Source organism: Leishmania mexicana, chromosome 32 (assembly GCF_000234665.1).
Source record: "Leishmania mexicana MHOM/GT/2001/U1103 complete genome, chromosome 32".
Lineage (NCBI taxonomy): Eukaryota > Euglenozoa > Kinetoplastea > Trypanosomatida > Trypanosomatidae > Leishmania > Leishmania mexicana.
This window is the reverse complement of record NC_018336.1, coordinates 659,910-673,419: the sequence shown is the minus strand read 5'-3', so window position 1 is coordinate 673,419 and position 13,510 is coordinate 659,910. Positions and strand designations below refer to the sequence as shown.

The 13,510-nt window shown below is 56.4% G+C and overlaps 3 protein-coding genes across 3 annotated transcripts; all 3 read right to left on the bottom strand.

Annotated features, from left to right (window-relative positions):
* Positions 1 to 212: 212 nt before the first annotated feature.
* LMXM_32_1720 (conserved hypothetical protein) lies at positions 213 to 1,439 on the bottom strand (the record flags this gene model as incomplete). The annotated part of the gene is made up of 1 exon (XM_003878377.1): positions 213 to 1,439. The coding sequence occupies one exon, from the start codon at positions 1,437 to 1,439 to the stop codon at positions 213 to 215; it is 1,227 nt and encodes a 408-aa protein (XP_003878426.1).
* Positions 1,440 to 4,112: 2,673 nt separating this feature from the next.
* On the bottom strand, positions 4,113 to 6,035 carry LMXM_32_1710 (putative protein kinase; the record flags this gene model as incomplete). Its single annotated transcript, XM_003878376.1, has 1 exon — positions 4,113 to 6,035. The coding sequence occupies one exon, from the start codon at positions 6,033 to 6,035 to the stop codon at positions 4,113 to 4,115; it is 1,923 nt and encodes a 640-aa protein (XP_003878425.1).
* A 3,404-nt stretch (positions 6,036 to 9,439) lies between these two features.
* LMXM_32_1700 (putative DNA-dependent ATPase) lies at positions 9,440 to 12,736 on the bottom strand (the record flags this gene model as incomplete). The annotated part of the gene is made up of 1 exon (XM_003878375.1): positions 9,440 to 12,736. One exon carries the CDS (start codon positions 12,734 to 12,736, stop codon positions 9,440 to 9,442), a length of 3,297 nt encoding a protein of 1,098 aa, XP_003878424.1.
* Between the last annotated feature and the right edge of the window lie 774 nt (positions 12,737 to 13,510).

Below are 13,510 nucleotides of genomic sequence, written 5' to 3'. Positions count from 1 at the left end.
CGCTTCACATCCCCCATCTTTCTTTTTTGCCGTGGGGTGGTCAGCCGTCCACGCTTGACAATGTCTTCCCTGCACCGGACAGAGAAAACCACGCGGATGATGGCGAGGAGGGTATCGGTGAGGTGGGCTAGTAGGCCTAACCCTTTTCGCGTTTCGCTTCGAAGCGCCCCTCGTGTCCACCCTTTCCCTCCCTTTCCCGGCCCGCATCGCCTCTACTGAGGTAGCTGACTCACAATGCTCTGCACGCTGTTCGTCTTTCCCATCAAGGCTGCCTCTCTCAGCACGGAGTCGCGGATTTCCAAGTTGCCTTGTGCGATGCCTATACTGACGCGAGCCATACTCACCACATCCGGGTTGTTGGCCTCGCCGCCAAGGCGGTAGGCGTGCTTGTAGTAGAACAGCGCGTGCTGGTGGTCGTGGATGAGCGAGTACACCTCGCCGAGGAGGAGCAGACACAAGGAGGCACCGCTCTTGTCACCTGCTATGCTACACTGCTCCAGGCACTGCTCCAGGTGCAGCTGCGCGGCGCGCATATCGCCAATACGCAGCGATACGAGCCCTACGTTCCCGAGTGCGATAGTGAGCAGCATCGAGTCGTCCGTTTCCCGAGCATTCAGCAGTGCGTCCTCGAACGCCTGCTGGGCAAACTCGAGCTCGCTGAGGGCGGCGTAGCTCACCCCCATGTTCATCTCTGCCACGGCGCGAGCGTAGCTGCCGCCAAGTGCCTCCTGCTTCTTGTGATGCACAAGTGACATCTTGTACTCTCCCAAGCGGTAGAAGCAGACGCCTAAGATGTTGTGGCAGAACGCAAGGCACCGAATATCCCCCAGCTCCTCTGCTAAGCTAAGCGCCTTCTTGAAACACCTCACCGCCCATTCCATGTTGCCGTAGTTGTAGTGGAAGCACCCGGATACACAAAAGAGGTGTGCCGCCTTGCTCTTGTTGCCGGCACGAAGCGAGGAATGTGCGCGGGCCTCCGCGTCCTTCGTGATCTGAATCTCCGTCACCGTGTAATCCTTCGCCACCGGCGGTGTGTAACGCCACGAGACCATCGAACTAGTAACCCCTTGCAGGAGGGCCACGATACGCCGTGCGAGTGGCAGTCGCGTCGGTGGTTCCTCCAGGCCTGGGGCATGATACTCCTCCGGAGCCATAAACCGCAGCGGCACATCTAACGCGCTCTCGCGCTCGTCGATTGCACTCACTGACAGCAGCAGAACGCTGTCGCAGTTCTCGCTCACCTTCTCAAAGGGCAGGGCCGGAATCCCGTGCGAAGGTGGCGGCTGCGTGCCATTAGCGTAGGTCGCCGTGACGACTCGCTTGTCCACAAAGCGGTCGATAGAGCGGAGATCATCGCGGGACAGTAGCGTCTTGTTGTTCGACGCCACCACCGCATATTTCTGCTTCTTGGTGGACAAAAGAATCTTGCCGGTGCTCATGATTGCAGAGAATCTTGAGTAGCTGTCGCACGCGGCGCTAAATGATGCTCGACCGGTCTTCGCTGGAAAACCCCCGAGTAGCGAACTGAAAAAAGAGACCCCGCTCGACAAGGAGGAGGGGGAGGGGGGGTGGCGGACGGCAGGGTGAGAGTAAGAGAAAGATGGCAAGACACACCCCTGGCACAGGTGCGGTGTTTTTGTACAAAAGGTACGAGGAGAGAGGAAGGATTATGCGAAAGCAAACAAAATTCGGAGAGATGGCAGCGACGAAGAGAAAGTGACGGACAAGCTGGGAGGAGAGGACCATGCCCTAACGCAGTGGCTTCTCGGTGTACAGATGCACCGCCACGATAGGGTACAAAGCAGGCGCATTGCGCCGTAAACCGTCAGAGAAAAGAGTGCGTTCAGTGTCACAGACATCGGTGACAACTGCAAACCCGCTACAATGAAGAGAGATAGAGAGCAGCAGCAGCAGCAGCACCCGTGCCAGGGATCAAGGGTGTGCGTGCGGGTAACGCGCGCCGCCTTTTCGGTCCCTTTCTCACGCCCGTGAGCAGCAAGTCAAGAAACTGCTTGCTTTTTTGTTTGATAGTCGCTCAGTACTTTGAATTTGAGGCAACCACGGAGAGAGACACACGGACTCGTAAATCACCTAAGAGAAAAATACGCCAACATCCGGGCCGCTGCTGATGCAACGAGCATTGCCGCCTTTGTGCGAGGGGTGGGAAAGGGGGGGAAGTCGACCTTATTTCTGCTCTCCAACCAAAAAGAAATGACTGAAGATAAATACAAGCAGAGGAGGAGGATGCGCAGGTGCAGAATTCGACGGAAAGAGAAAGAGAGACGGAGGGTGACCCTGGTCACACACATACAGAGGAGGACTATATATATATAAGCACAGCAGTCATTGCAAGACAATATTTGACGTGTGTCTGTGTATGCGTCTCGGCAGAGTTGCATCCCACCATCCCTCCTCTCCCCTTCGCTCTCTCACCCCTTTTGTAGTATCCCGGTCTCCCCCTTCGTTCTCTTCAACAGTCTACATTCCCCACCCCACCCCCTCCCTCCCCCTTCTGTTGCGTGATCAGTGTTCTTCGTGGAAAGCTGCCAAAACACACCACAAGCGCGCGCACCAACAAAGACGCCCAGCACGCGACCATTCAAGAGGATGTGAAAGGGCAGGAAGCGAACAACGACCGCACACACACACACATACATACAGAAGTACAAAACGGTAGATGCCTGCGCGCAACTAGTGAGGACTCAGTAAAAAGAAAGGGGGGAAGGTGGCAGAAGAGAACGAGAGACGCAGCGAAAGAGATAGAGATAGATAAACAGAGAGGGGGGTTAACTTCAAAGACCAAGCTACCACGCAAAGGCGGACCTCCAGTTGACTGGGGTACGGCGTAAGGAACAGAAAGACGATGGTGTGCTTCTTGACGGCGAGTCTGCGGAAGTACGTGCGTGAGTCATAAAGTAGAGAGTTGGGGGAGGGGGGGCGTTCCGGTCTCGGGTGAGGGAAACGGGAAGCGTCCACTCCATCTGCCCGTCCTCCTCTTCCTTCCCTCCGTTTTCCTCTTCGAGAAACCACCCCCGACAGCGCCCCAAAGTCGCCTTCGCATCCCCGCTGTCCTTCACCGCAGTGCCACAGTCGCCTCGCCCGGCCCCTGCCTCCCACGCCGGCACCCCGGGACTTCTCCTCTCTCTCGCCACGTTCATCGAAGCAGACTGCCTGACAATTAGTCATTGCTCTTTTGTTTAGGAACAAGGGGGGAAACGATGAAACGATGTATGAGCCCGTCAATCCTCACATAATGTCTATTCTCCGCCTTTACGGCATGGACGGAATGGGCACGCTAGCCCTGGGCCGTCACAGGCCCCATCGCGTGGTGCGAAGCAGCGCTGGGCACACGCATCACAGCCATGCGCCGACGCAGCCATCTCAGCACGGGCCCTGCCTCAACCTCCACCAGCCTCCTCTACGCGGGCAGCCCCGCAGCCGCTCATATCATGCCGGCCGCCACCCGGCGCACCCCTCGGGGCGGCCCAGGCGCCACACACCAGGAGCCAGCGAGGGCCGGGCGGGCCGCAGTCGAGTCGCGCTGACACCCCGCCCATATAGCATGCACGGCGCAACCCGCTGCACAGTCGCAGCCCGCTCCGACGCAGCGCCACCCACGACCTGGCCGCCGGCATCAGCAGCGATGCATCGCTCGGACCCCGCCCCCACGTCGCAGGCGCTTGACCCTGCCACCACCAGATGCGGCGCGGCATTGGCAGGGGATAGGGGCTCTGCCTGGCTTCTCCCCCGCACAGGGCGGGGTATTGGACTCTGATACCACGTGTCGAGGTGTCCCTCCCGTCAACAAGGTGAGTCCAGTACACGAGAATGTTTTTGTTTTCTTTTTGAAAAAGCAGAGCCAAGCAAAGACGAGGTAAAACTACGTGATGTCGCGGTGCTTGAACGCTTGCAAAGATCAACAACAACAGTAACAGGAAAGAGAGACAAAGCCCAGGTTTGTCCACATACGCGCACAAACAGAGGGAGAGAGAGAAAGGCCACACCAAATCCGGAGGACAACGCGGTTTCACGTGAGGAGGGGGGAGGGGGGATGCTCAAAGAGTGCAATGGTAATAAAACCCACCGAGCAGTGAAAGACAAGAGAAACCGAATTACATCAACTCCGGCTCGCCCTTCACGGCCGTGTCCTCCTCGCAGCGTAGCAGCTCATCTTTCATTAGTCGTCGCAGGTCGAGAAACCACTTGTGGAACTCAATGGTCTTCCCGCCAATGCGGTACACAATTACCTTGGTATAGCCGGCTGCCGCGGGGAGCAGCCGCACGCCGATCTCCAGTACCTTCTTGGAGTCTTGGGTGTAGGTACCGTAGAGAAAGCCGTTCCCATCGCCCTCCTCGAAGGTGGTGGAAAGAGACTCCTGCTTGCTCAGGAGGAGCGCCTTGATCACCTCGCGCTGGCCGGCAACCGTGTAACCGGTGTTCAGCGAAGCACGGAAGGCGGCGTGCTCAGTGGCCTCGAAGAAGGCATTTAGTCGGCGCAAGCGGATGGCGAGTGGGTGGTTCTTGAAGAAGTCGTACTTCAAGCAGAGGCACACGAAGCCCTCGAAAGTAAGGGAGGAAAGGCCCTTGTGCTCCGTGTCCACCGAAGAGAATGCAGACTCAGCATCTTTGTCGGTCAGGCCCAAGTTCAAGCTCTTGAGTTTCTCCTTGGTGATGATGCCCGAGTGCTCGGAGTCGATCGAATCGAAGGCCTGGCGCACTACTTGCAGGAACTCCTTTTCTAAGTCGTAGTGGAACAGGTGTGCCATCTTGGAGAGGTCGTACTTTGAGCCAAGGTTGTTCTGGTGCTTTGTCCACCCCATCACAAATTCTTCCTCCGTAATGCGGCCCTCCTGGTCCACCTGGAAGTTGCTCATGAAATCCTTCACCTCCTGCTCCGTCACCTGATTACCGTCATTGAGCTTTATGAGGGCGTCGCGCACCTCCTCCTTGTTGAGGAAGCCGTCACCCGTGATGTTGCAGCTCTGGAATGCCTGGTGCATCTCGTCTGCCTTGCTGGTGGTGGGTGACGGGGCCGCACCAAAGCTACCGGTGCTGAGCTGAGGGGTGATGACGCGCTGAATGAACTCGCCGCTGCCAAGTGGGCTCATCGGTGTTGGTACCACATTGTCGTCAGGGAACATGCTGGGATCGAGGTTGACACGGAACCATGGGTGCTGAATCACATCCGCGGTCGTATAGCGGGCGGAGGGGAAGGGGACTAGCAGGTGAGCGATGAGATCGGCAGCCTGCTCTGGGAGATAGCGACTTGTCCTATTGTATTGGCAGCTCATAATACGCTTGCGTGTGAGTCCGTCTGAGCGGTCCGTGAAGGGAAGGTAGCCGCAGAGCATGAAGAAGAGGACGCAGCCACAGCTCCACATGTCGCACGAATCCCCCTCATATCCCCGCTCCTTGAGCACCTCGGGTGCCTGGTAATCAATACTGCCTGCCAGAGAGGTAAAGAGCACCTCGTGGTCGTTGAAACGGCCCTCCTTCGTGTAGCGGGAGAGTCCAAAGTCGCACACCTTTAGCACGTTGTTCTCACCGAGCAGCAAGTTCTCAGCCTTCAGATCACGGTGGACGATGTTCATGCGGTGGCAGTAGTGCACGGCGCAAATGAGCTGCTGGAAGTAGTTGCGCGCTGTTTCCTCGTCGAAGCGTTTTGAGTCCACAATTTTGTCGAAAAGCTCCCCGTTCGGGGCCAGCTCCATGACAAGGTTGTACGCCTTGGACGTCTCGATGGCCTCCAGAAGACGCACCACATGTTGGTTCTTCATCTTGCGCATCATTTCGATTTCGCGCTCCACGTAGGACTGGATGCCGCTGCTGCGCACCAGCGCCTTGTTAATCATCTTCACTGCCACATGCACCTTCTTTGTCACATCGTACGCGTTGTAGACCTTGCCAAAACCGCCAACGCCGAGCACGTGGCCGAGCTCGATGTGACCGCCGATCAGCTTCTTCGATGCCTTGCCGTCACCCTTCCTCTCCATGCCGCCATCCTCCCTCGGAGTCTTGGCCGCCTCCTTGGACATATCTGGTGCCTATCGAGCAAGAAAAACGAACAAAATCTGTCGCAGCAACGAGTAAAGGTCAGATATCGGACAGTGCAAAGCGATAAAGTGCACAACACAAACGAGAGAACACGTCGACGCGCAGGGCTCAGCAGAACAAAAAGAGGTGAAACAGATGGCGCCACGTGCGCACGGTGAGATGGCTGTTGAATAGGCTCAGGGGGTGCTAGATAACGCACACACACACATACAGGCCAGGTTCGCGTGCAACACAAGCTTGGTGCCCCCTCCCCCGCCCCCACTAACAAGGTGTTGGGTGCAGCACGCCTGGACAGAAACAGTGACAATCCAAAGTCAGCTCGAGTAATTCTCCGTGGGCTTGTGTATAAAATGGCAGAGTCGATACAAAAAGTGGCTGCGCCAAGTGTCCGTTAGAAACTTCCACGCGGAAGATACAGTAACAATAAAACGTAAGGAAACCCAGTTCGTTCGAAAATGGCAACGTGGAACGAACACCGAAAAAAAAAAGAGAGAAGTCAAAAAGCGCGTGCGGAACGTGGATTTGGGGGCAGGGCAAAGAGATGAGCAGGTTAAACAAGTGCAAAACCGGTTTTACCTTCTACAATTTGGCGAGGTACATGTACACCTGCACACACACACACACTCACACACCCGCATGCATACATATATATATATAGGGCTACAATTAGAAGTGCCAACACGCCTGTGTGCGTGTGTGCGTGTGTGTGTTTCGATCGTTGTGGCAGGGGGGTGGATGCGGGAAGTGGTGCTCGTCTTCCTTTCTTTTTCCTTTCTTGCTAGGCATGCCCAATGCGTACCTGCTGCTGATGCTGCTCTCTACTTTCTGTGTACGCGACAGGTGAATGAAGCAAAAGGAAAAAAAGAAGGCCGCACGACAATCCTTCGGCGAGCGTATCCCCCCCTCCTCTAGCGAGATGAGACAATCGAAATCCACACACGCACACACAGCTCAATCCAACACAACAGTACGCAAAAAAAAAAGAAATGGCAACCCGCAGCTGACAAAGGGGAGGTATAGGAAAAGCACAGCAATCTCGTCGACGCGCACACGGACACACGCAGAATAGCACAACGACGAACAAGAGCGAGTCCCCAGTCTAAGTAACAAAGAGAGAAGGGAAGGGGAAGGGAAGGGGGGAGGAGGAGGGGGGGCGAGCCAGCGGATGATAGGAGTCAGTGATGAAGCAGCACAGACGCCAAGACACAAGTAAAAGAGAGGACGCAGCAAGATAATCAATAAATCAAAGCGGCAGAAGTCTTAAACCAGATGGAGGGAGAGGGGAAGGAGAGAGCGACGCAGCACTGTGAGCACTGAGTCCAATACTAAGATAAATCAGAGAGTAACGCTGTATCGCCAACACAGCAGTAGCGGCGGAATCGGCTACGAGAAGAAGTGGAGATGAGCGACTCTAGCACCTTCTTTGTGGGTTGGTGGGTTTTGAGGGGTTGTCAAGTGTGTTTGCTTTGCTTGATCGTCCCTTCCTTCCACGAACCTGCAGGGGAGAAACCTCGTTTAGATTAAGCGTGGGTTGGTGTATGTGTGTGTGTGGGTGTGGGTGTGAGCGGGGAACATGGCAGAAGTGTGGAGAAAAACGCCGCGTTGGTGGTTATGGAGGTGGCATCACCCAAAACCACCACCATCAGACGGAAAGTATCAGGTGCAGCGTGAAAACAGGGGAGACGAAACGGTGAGACGCACAGAAGAACGAAAAGAGGAGAGAAAGAATATAAGAAAGCGAGAGAGAACGATAAATATGACGAGGGGACATCACGAATACACACCTGGCGCATGACGAGAAAAAGAGGGAATCAGCACCAAAGAGGAGTTGTGCGGTGGGACTAGTGTGAGAGCAGGCTTCTGCGGTTTGCGCTCAACAAGTATACCAGGGCAAGAGGAGTTTGCCTCCGCTGCGCAACTGTGTGCTGATGACGTCAAGGTGATGAAATCGCCCCTCTCTTCGGTGCAATCGGGAGAGCGCCGACTTTTCCGCTTTGTGCTATGGCACTCTCCATAAAGCCCAACGACGTTCTCGTCCACGCTGCACAGCTGCTTGTCAACACGCTCTTTCGCCACGTAGCATAACGGCAGCTGAGCTGCAGGAAAATAAAAACAAAGGCGCAGAGGAGAGAGAGCAAGTATGTGAATATTCCCCGCCCTCACTAGCGGGAGAGCAGGGAGAAAGGGAAAGAGAGGAAGGTAAGCTATCCAGTTGATGGGCCCCATCCCCATTTTCTAGTCGAACGGGGGATGGTGTCGCAAAGGCGCTAGACATCGCCAGGAAGGCCTAAGGGAGGGAGCTGAACTCTGTATTCCACTTCCACGGTATTGGTGCTTTTCCTTTGCATGCCTTCCACTAAACTCCAGGCCCCGCCCCTCCCCATCCGTCATGCCTCACGCGGTCGCGGACATGATGGGGGGGCCACTGGTCGGGGTGGGACCGACTGGAACTCACAGACAAGATGGCTAAAACCAGTTGACACTCTCCCCAACAGAAGAGGGAGTAAAAGAGATCTACTCCGCCTCACACACACATATATATACACCCGTACGTCGCGGCCAGAAGCTGCCCCGACAGAAGCAGCTGAGAGCCCACCCACCCCCCCGCTCTCCTCTACAAGAGAGCGGCAGCACTCTTTCGCAATGAGATGCCGGTGGGGTGGGGGTGAGGGAGAAGAGCCATCAGGCGCCCGTGACTGACGCGTGTGCGAAAAAAAAGAAGGAGCCTGGGCAGGAGAGAAGGAGGTGGACGGATGCGCGACGCCGCACAATGGAAGAAGCACCGCCATGTACTCGCATGGTCACCACCCCGACAAGACCAGCGCTTTGTTTGTTTCTTCTGTTCTCAGTGGGAGGCGGGGAGGAGGGGGGCAGGGGAAGAGAAGTTAGACGTTGGCGTCCTCCATCCCTCCTCCGCGCCCCTGTACCGTAGCATGTACTCCGTTGCAAGGGTACAAAGCGAGAAGGGAAACAGAGGAGGTGAATTCTGCCACGTCAGAGAGGAAAGAAAGAAGCACAAAAACAGCGCGGGTAAACGCACAGTACACAAAGCCTCTCCCACTTGTTGCCTCACACACACACACGCACGCACGCACGCACGCACGCGGATGCCAAGCACTGTCATGTGGGAGCCTACCCTAACCCCAATACTTCTCCCTCTCTCTCTGCGCTTCACTGTTTGATAACTTCCGCGTCTTGTAAAGCGCCAGGTAAATAAAGGAGGGAGGAATGAGGGAGGGTTGAGACGGGCGTGGCATCGCGAATGCAGTCCAGCATCGGTGCGTGTCATCAGACGCCGGCGACGCAGCTGAAGACCGGTGTCCGAGTCTCGACGATTGCCAGCGATGCAACGGAACGCAATCATGAAGGAAAGAAAGCAATGCGCTCAAATCTCCAGGCGACGGCGACTCTTACTTGGCATGGCGCCGTCATCCTCCGCCGGCTTCTCCCACTCCCGTTGCACTGACTTCATCAACGTGTGCAAACGCTTGCTAAAGAAACCGTCAGGGCGGGACTGATACCAGACATTGAAGATGTGCTGGGGGCGAGTACGCACCAGCTCGCTCGTGTTGTTCGCCTTGAACCCAGTCTCGTAGGCCATGAGAAAGATCTCCCGATCAAGTGCTACGTTGCCGCGCGCCTTAAAGGTGAGCTCCTTCTCTGGGTGCTCGCACGTCTCCACCTTCCACTTGGCAGCTTTGAAGACGTTCTCTTTCGCTTCGCGCCTCACCCTCGCCTTCTTGATGCGCTCCTCCACGAGGGCGAATTTCTTGATGCACTGCTCACCACGCTCCAGCAGGGCAACCACGTAGTCACGCACCTCGCCCACCGTCTTGGTTCCACCCACTGCAGCAGCGATGGCAGTGTAGTCGGTGAGATCCATCTTTCCGCTGGTAAGGGCTGACACTACCGAGCGGTACTCGTAGAAGGTCCAGGTCGGGAAGCCCTCGCTCATCAGCCGCTCTCGCTCCTCTTGCTCCACCTCGGTCAGGAGCTCGTCTTCGTCCTCGGCCTCGTCGCCAGCCTCCTCGTTGTTCTCCTTGCTCTTCTGCGCGTCGCTCTTCTCCTCGTACTTGCGCTTCCAGTTGCGTACCATCAGCGCCACCTCCGTGTTGTGCAGCTCCGTCAGCCGCTTCGCGTTGTACAGCTGGTACGGGTGAAACTTGGGGAGCTTCGGCAGCTTCAGCGGCGGTCCCTTGGTTACCTTCTTCTGCATAGACTCTACATCCGCCTCGGTGAAGAGCTGCACCGGTCCACGCATGCGATGGCCGCGGCCCAGTTTCTCGCCCACGCCGATGCACTCCGCAATCATGTCACTTGACACCACTGTCTGCGAGTCTCGGCTAGCGAAGGCCGATTCGTAGGGCAGCTTCGCCTTGGCCTCCATGGCCCCACTGGTTGAGCGGAAGTACACCAACGCCTCCCTCAGGTTGGGGTGCAGAACGGCCTTGATCACCTCTCCATGCTGCGAGCACTGTGCCTGCAACTCCCCTTGGCTCACCGGCGAGCTCAGCCTGACGTGCAAAATCCGCGACTCTGCGCCGGTTTTGTAGCTTACGCCCTCAAAGTCGTAAATATTCGCCTCCTCCGCACCGAGCTGAAAGCTGGCGAGGGACATCTGCACCTGCTGCTTGGCTTCGCTCGTCAGCTGGTTCGAGATCGTCTCTCCCTCATCGAGTAGACGATCGATATCGGCCTCCGTAACGTCCTCGTGACGTGTTTTAAAAATCTCCTCGGCGCCAAACTTGATCATGGACAGCAGCTCCTCCTTGGAGGCCTGATTCGTCGCCTTCGACTGCAGTCGGCCCTGCTGCACCACCACCGCATCCAGGTAGAGCTTCTTTAGAGCTCGGCGGTACATCTTCTCTTCCAGCGTACCGTCCGTGACGAAGCGGTAGACGCGGACGCTACGTTTCTGGCCGATGCGATGCGCGCGATCTTGCGCCTGCAAGTCCATCTGCGGGTTCCAGTCGGAGTCGTACAGAATGACGTGATTCGCAGCCTGAAGGTTGATGCCGAGACCGCCAGCGCGGGTGGATAGCAGAAAAATGAAATAGTCGCTCGAGGGGGAGTTGAAAGATGCCATCTGGGAATCTCTGTCGTAGCCGCTGGTGTTGCCATCGATGCGACAGTACATGAAGCCGCGCATGTTGCAGTAGTCCTCCAAAATGTTAAGCATCGAGGTGAACTGAGAGAAGATGAGCACCTTGTGCTTGCCCTGCACATCAGCCCTCAATCGGTGCAGCAGCTTGTCCAGAATGATCATCTTGCCACTCGTTCTCACCAACTTTTCATCCGTGACGAACGGAGGCCCCTCCTCGCCGCCGTCCATAAGGTAAGGGTGATTGATCACTTTTCGAAGACTCATCATGGCATTCGTCAGAGAGGCAACACTGCCGCCAGCCTTGTTCAGCACCTCGGCGTCCTTCGCAAGGACGTTCATGTACCACTCTCTTTGTTTCTTGGAGAGCTGGCACGACACGTAAATCTCCTTCTTTGGCGGAATGCCAGTGCTCACATCAGCCTTGAGACGACGAATCATGAGGGGAGCGAGGATCTTGTGCAGGTTTGACATGACGTTGGCGTCCTGCTGGCCCGACGCGGTGTCGAACCACGTGTCGAAGGATTCAGAGTCGCTGAACAAGCGTGGTGCCAGGAAGTGCAGCAGCGCCCATAGCTCTTTGAGGTTGTTTTGCAGAGGCGTGCCGGTGATAATGAGTCGGTGCGACGTGTGCAGGGAGTCCAGCGCCGTATGGGCACGCCCCTCCTCGTTCTTCAGCTTATGAGCCTCATCGACGATCAAGTACTGCCACGCAATGCGCTTAAACAAGTTGAGCTCATCCAGAACCATCTCAAAGGTCGTCACAATGACGTCGTACTTGATGCGATCGGTAGGGTGCAAGTGAGCCTTGACGATGCTTGGCCGAATATCGCTAGAGGCGTGGAACTTGTACACCAAGAGCCCAGGGCACCAGTGCTTGAACTCGCGGTACCAGTTCCCCATCACAGACTTCGGGCACACGACCAGGTGCGGGCCCGGCATCCCTAAAGTGAACTTGAGGTACGCGATAGTGGCGATGGTCTGGAAGGTTTTGCCCAGCCCCATCTCATCTGCCAAAATCCCATTCACGCCGCGCGAGAAGAGGCTGAGCAACCAGTTCACGCCCTCGATCTGATACGGGCGCAGCTTTCCGCGGATGTAGGACGGCGTCTCCGTCAGGTGCATCATGTCGAACCCGGTCGAATCCTCCTCGTTGTCGTGCCTGGAGTGACGGTACAGTCGACTGCGCGGGCCGCGCGCCGATGCCCCCGTCCACTCCCGAACGCCGGTGTAGAACTCGGTCTCTCGCAGAAGCCGGTCGAAGGCAGAAAGCTCGCGGTGCTCCTCTGAGGAGCGCAGGGTGCGGATGATAACTTCGCGCTCCTTGTAGATCTCCTGAATGGCCTGTCGATGGCTCGCAGCCACGCTCGCGCCCTTCACCGGGTCGTAGCTCGGCTCCACGTAGCCCTCGTACACCTCGACCACTGCCTTTGCATTCGGGTCGCTGCCGCTGCGAATGCTACTGAGGAGAATTTGCTCGTATAAGTCCTGTGCCACCATGTCATTCATGTCTCGCTCAAACGCCGACGTGGTACGCAGGTCTTGCCGTATGCGGATCCTGCGCACAATCGCCGCCGCCATCTTGCCGCCGGGAAATCGAGGGTGCGTGAAAGGACAATGATGCCGGCAAAGAGCACGAGTGGAAGACTGCTGTGGCTGTTGTATACAATACGTTGGTGAGGGGGATTAATGTGCTTAATGCGGGTCTCACTGTATGCGGAACCACAACAACAAAAAAAGAATAGGTTCTAGCAAAGGGCAGCGTACGCACATGTGCGTGCTTGGGCGTGGATGGGTGCACTGGGTAAGGAACCCTTTCTTCACTAATGTATGTGGGCGGGGTCGCCTTGATCTATCTCCCTTCTGAGTGTCCTCACCTTTCAAAACACCACTTGCGCTCAGCGTTCCGAGGAACCGGCCCACACACGCGCACGCACACAAACACCCCAAACAGTGGGCAGAAATATGAAAGAGAGGCATCGACGGCAAGCGAGGAAGGTTGGAAGGTGCAGAGAAAAAATAGAAGGGCATACAAAGCCCGTCGCATCACTGAACTCCGTGCACTCTCCTCATGAGGGTCAGTACTAGAATCTCATCATCACCTGCTAAGGTGGTGAAAGTGGGAAAACAGATGTCCTCCGGTACACAGCGGATATGCATCGTTCCGCCCCAGCCTCCGCCCCTTTTCGTTTTTTCCCGTTTGCTTCGTTGTGAACGAGTGCCTACACTTGCAGCCTGCTTCATTTATTTTTCCCTTCACCGTCTCCTCTATGAGGGCAAACGCCGCAGATCGACATATTCAAACAACGTTTGCCCTTCTTCGACTGCCCACACACACCCAAGCACCCACTAAAC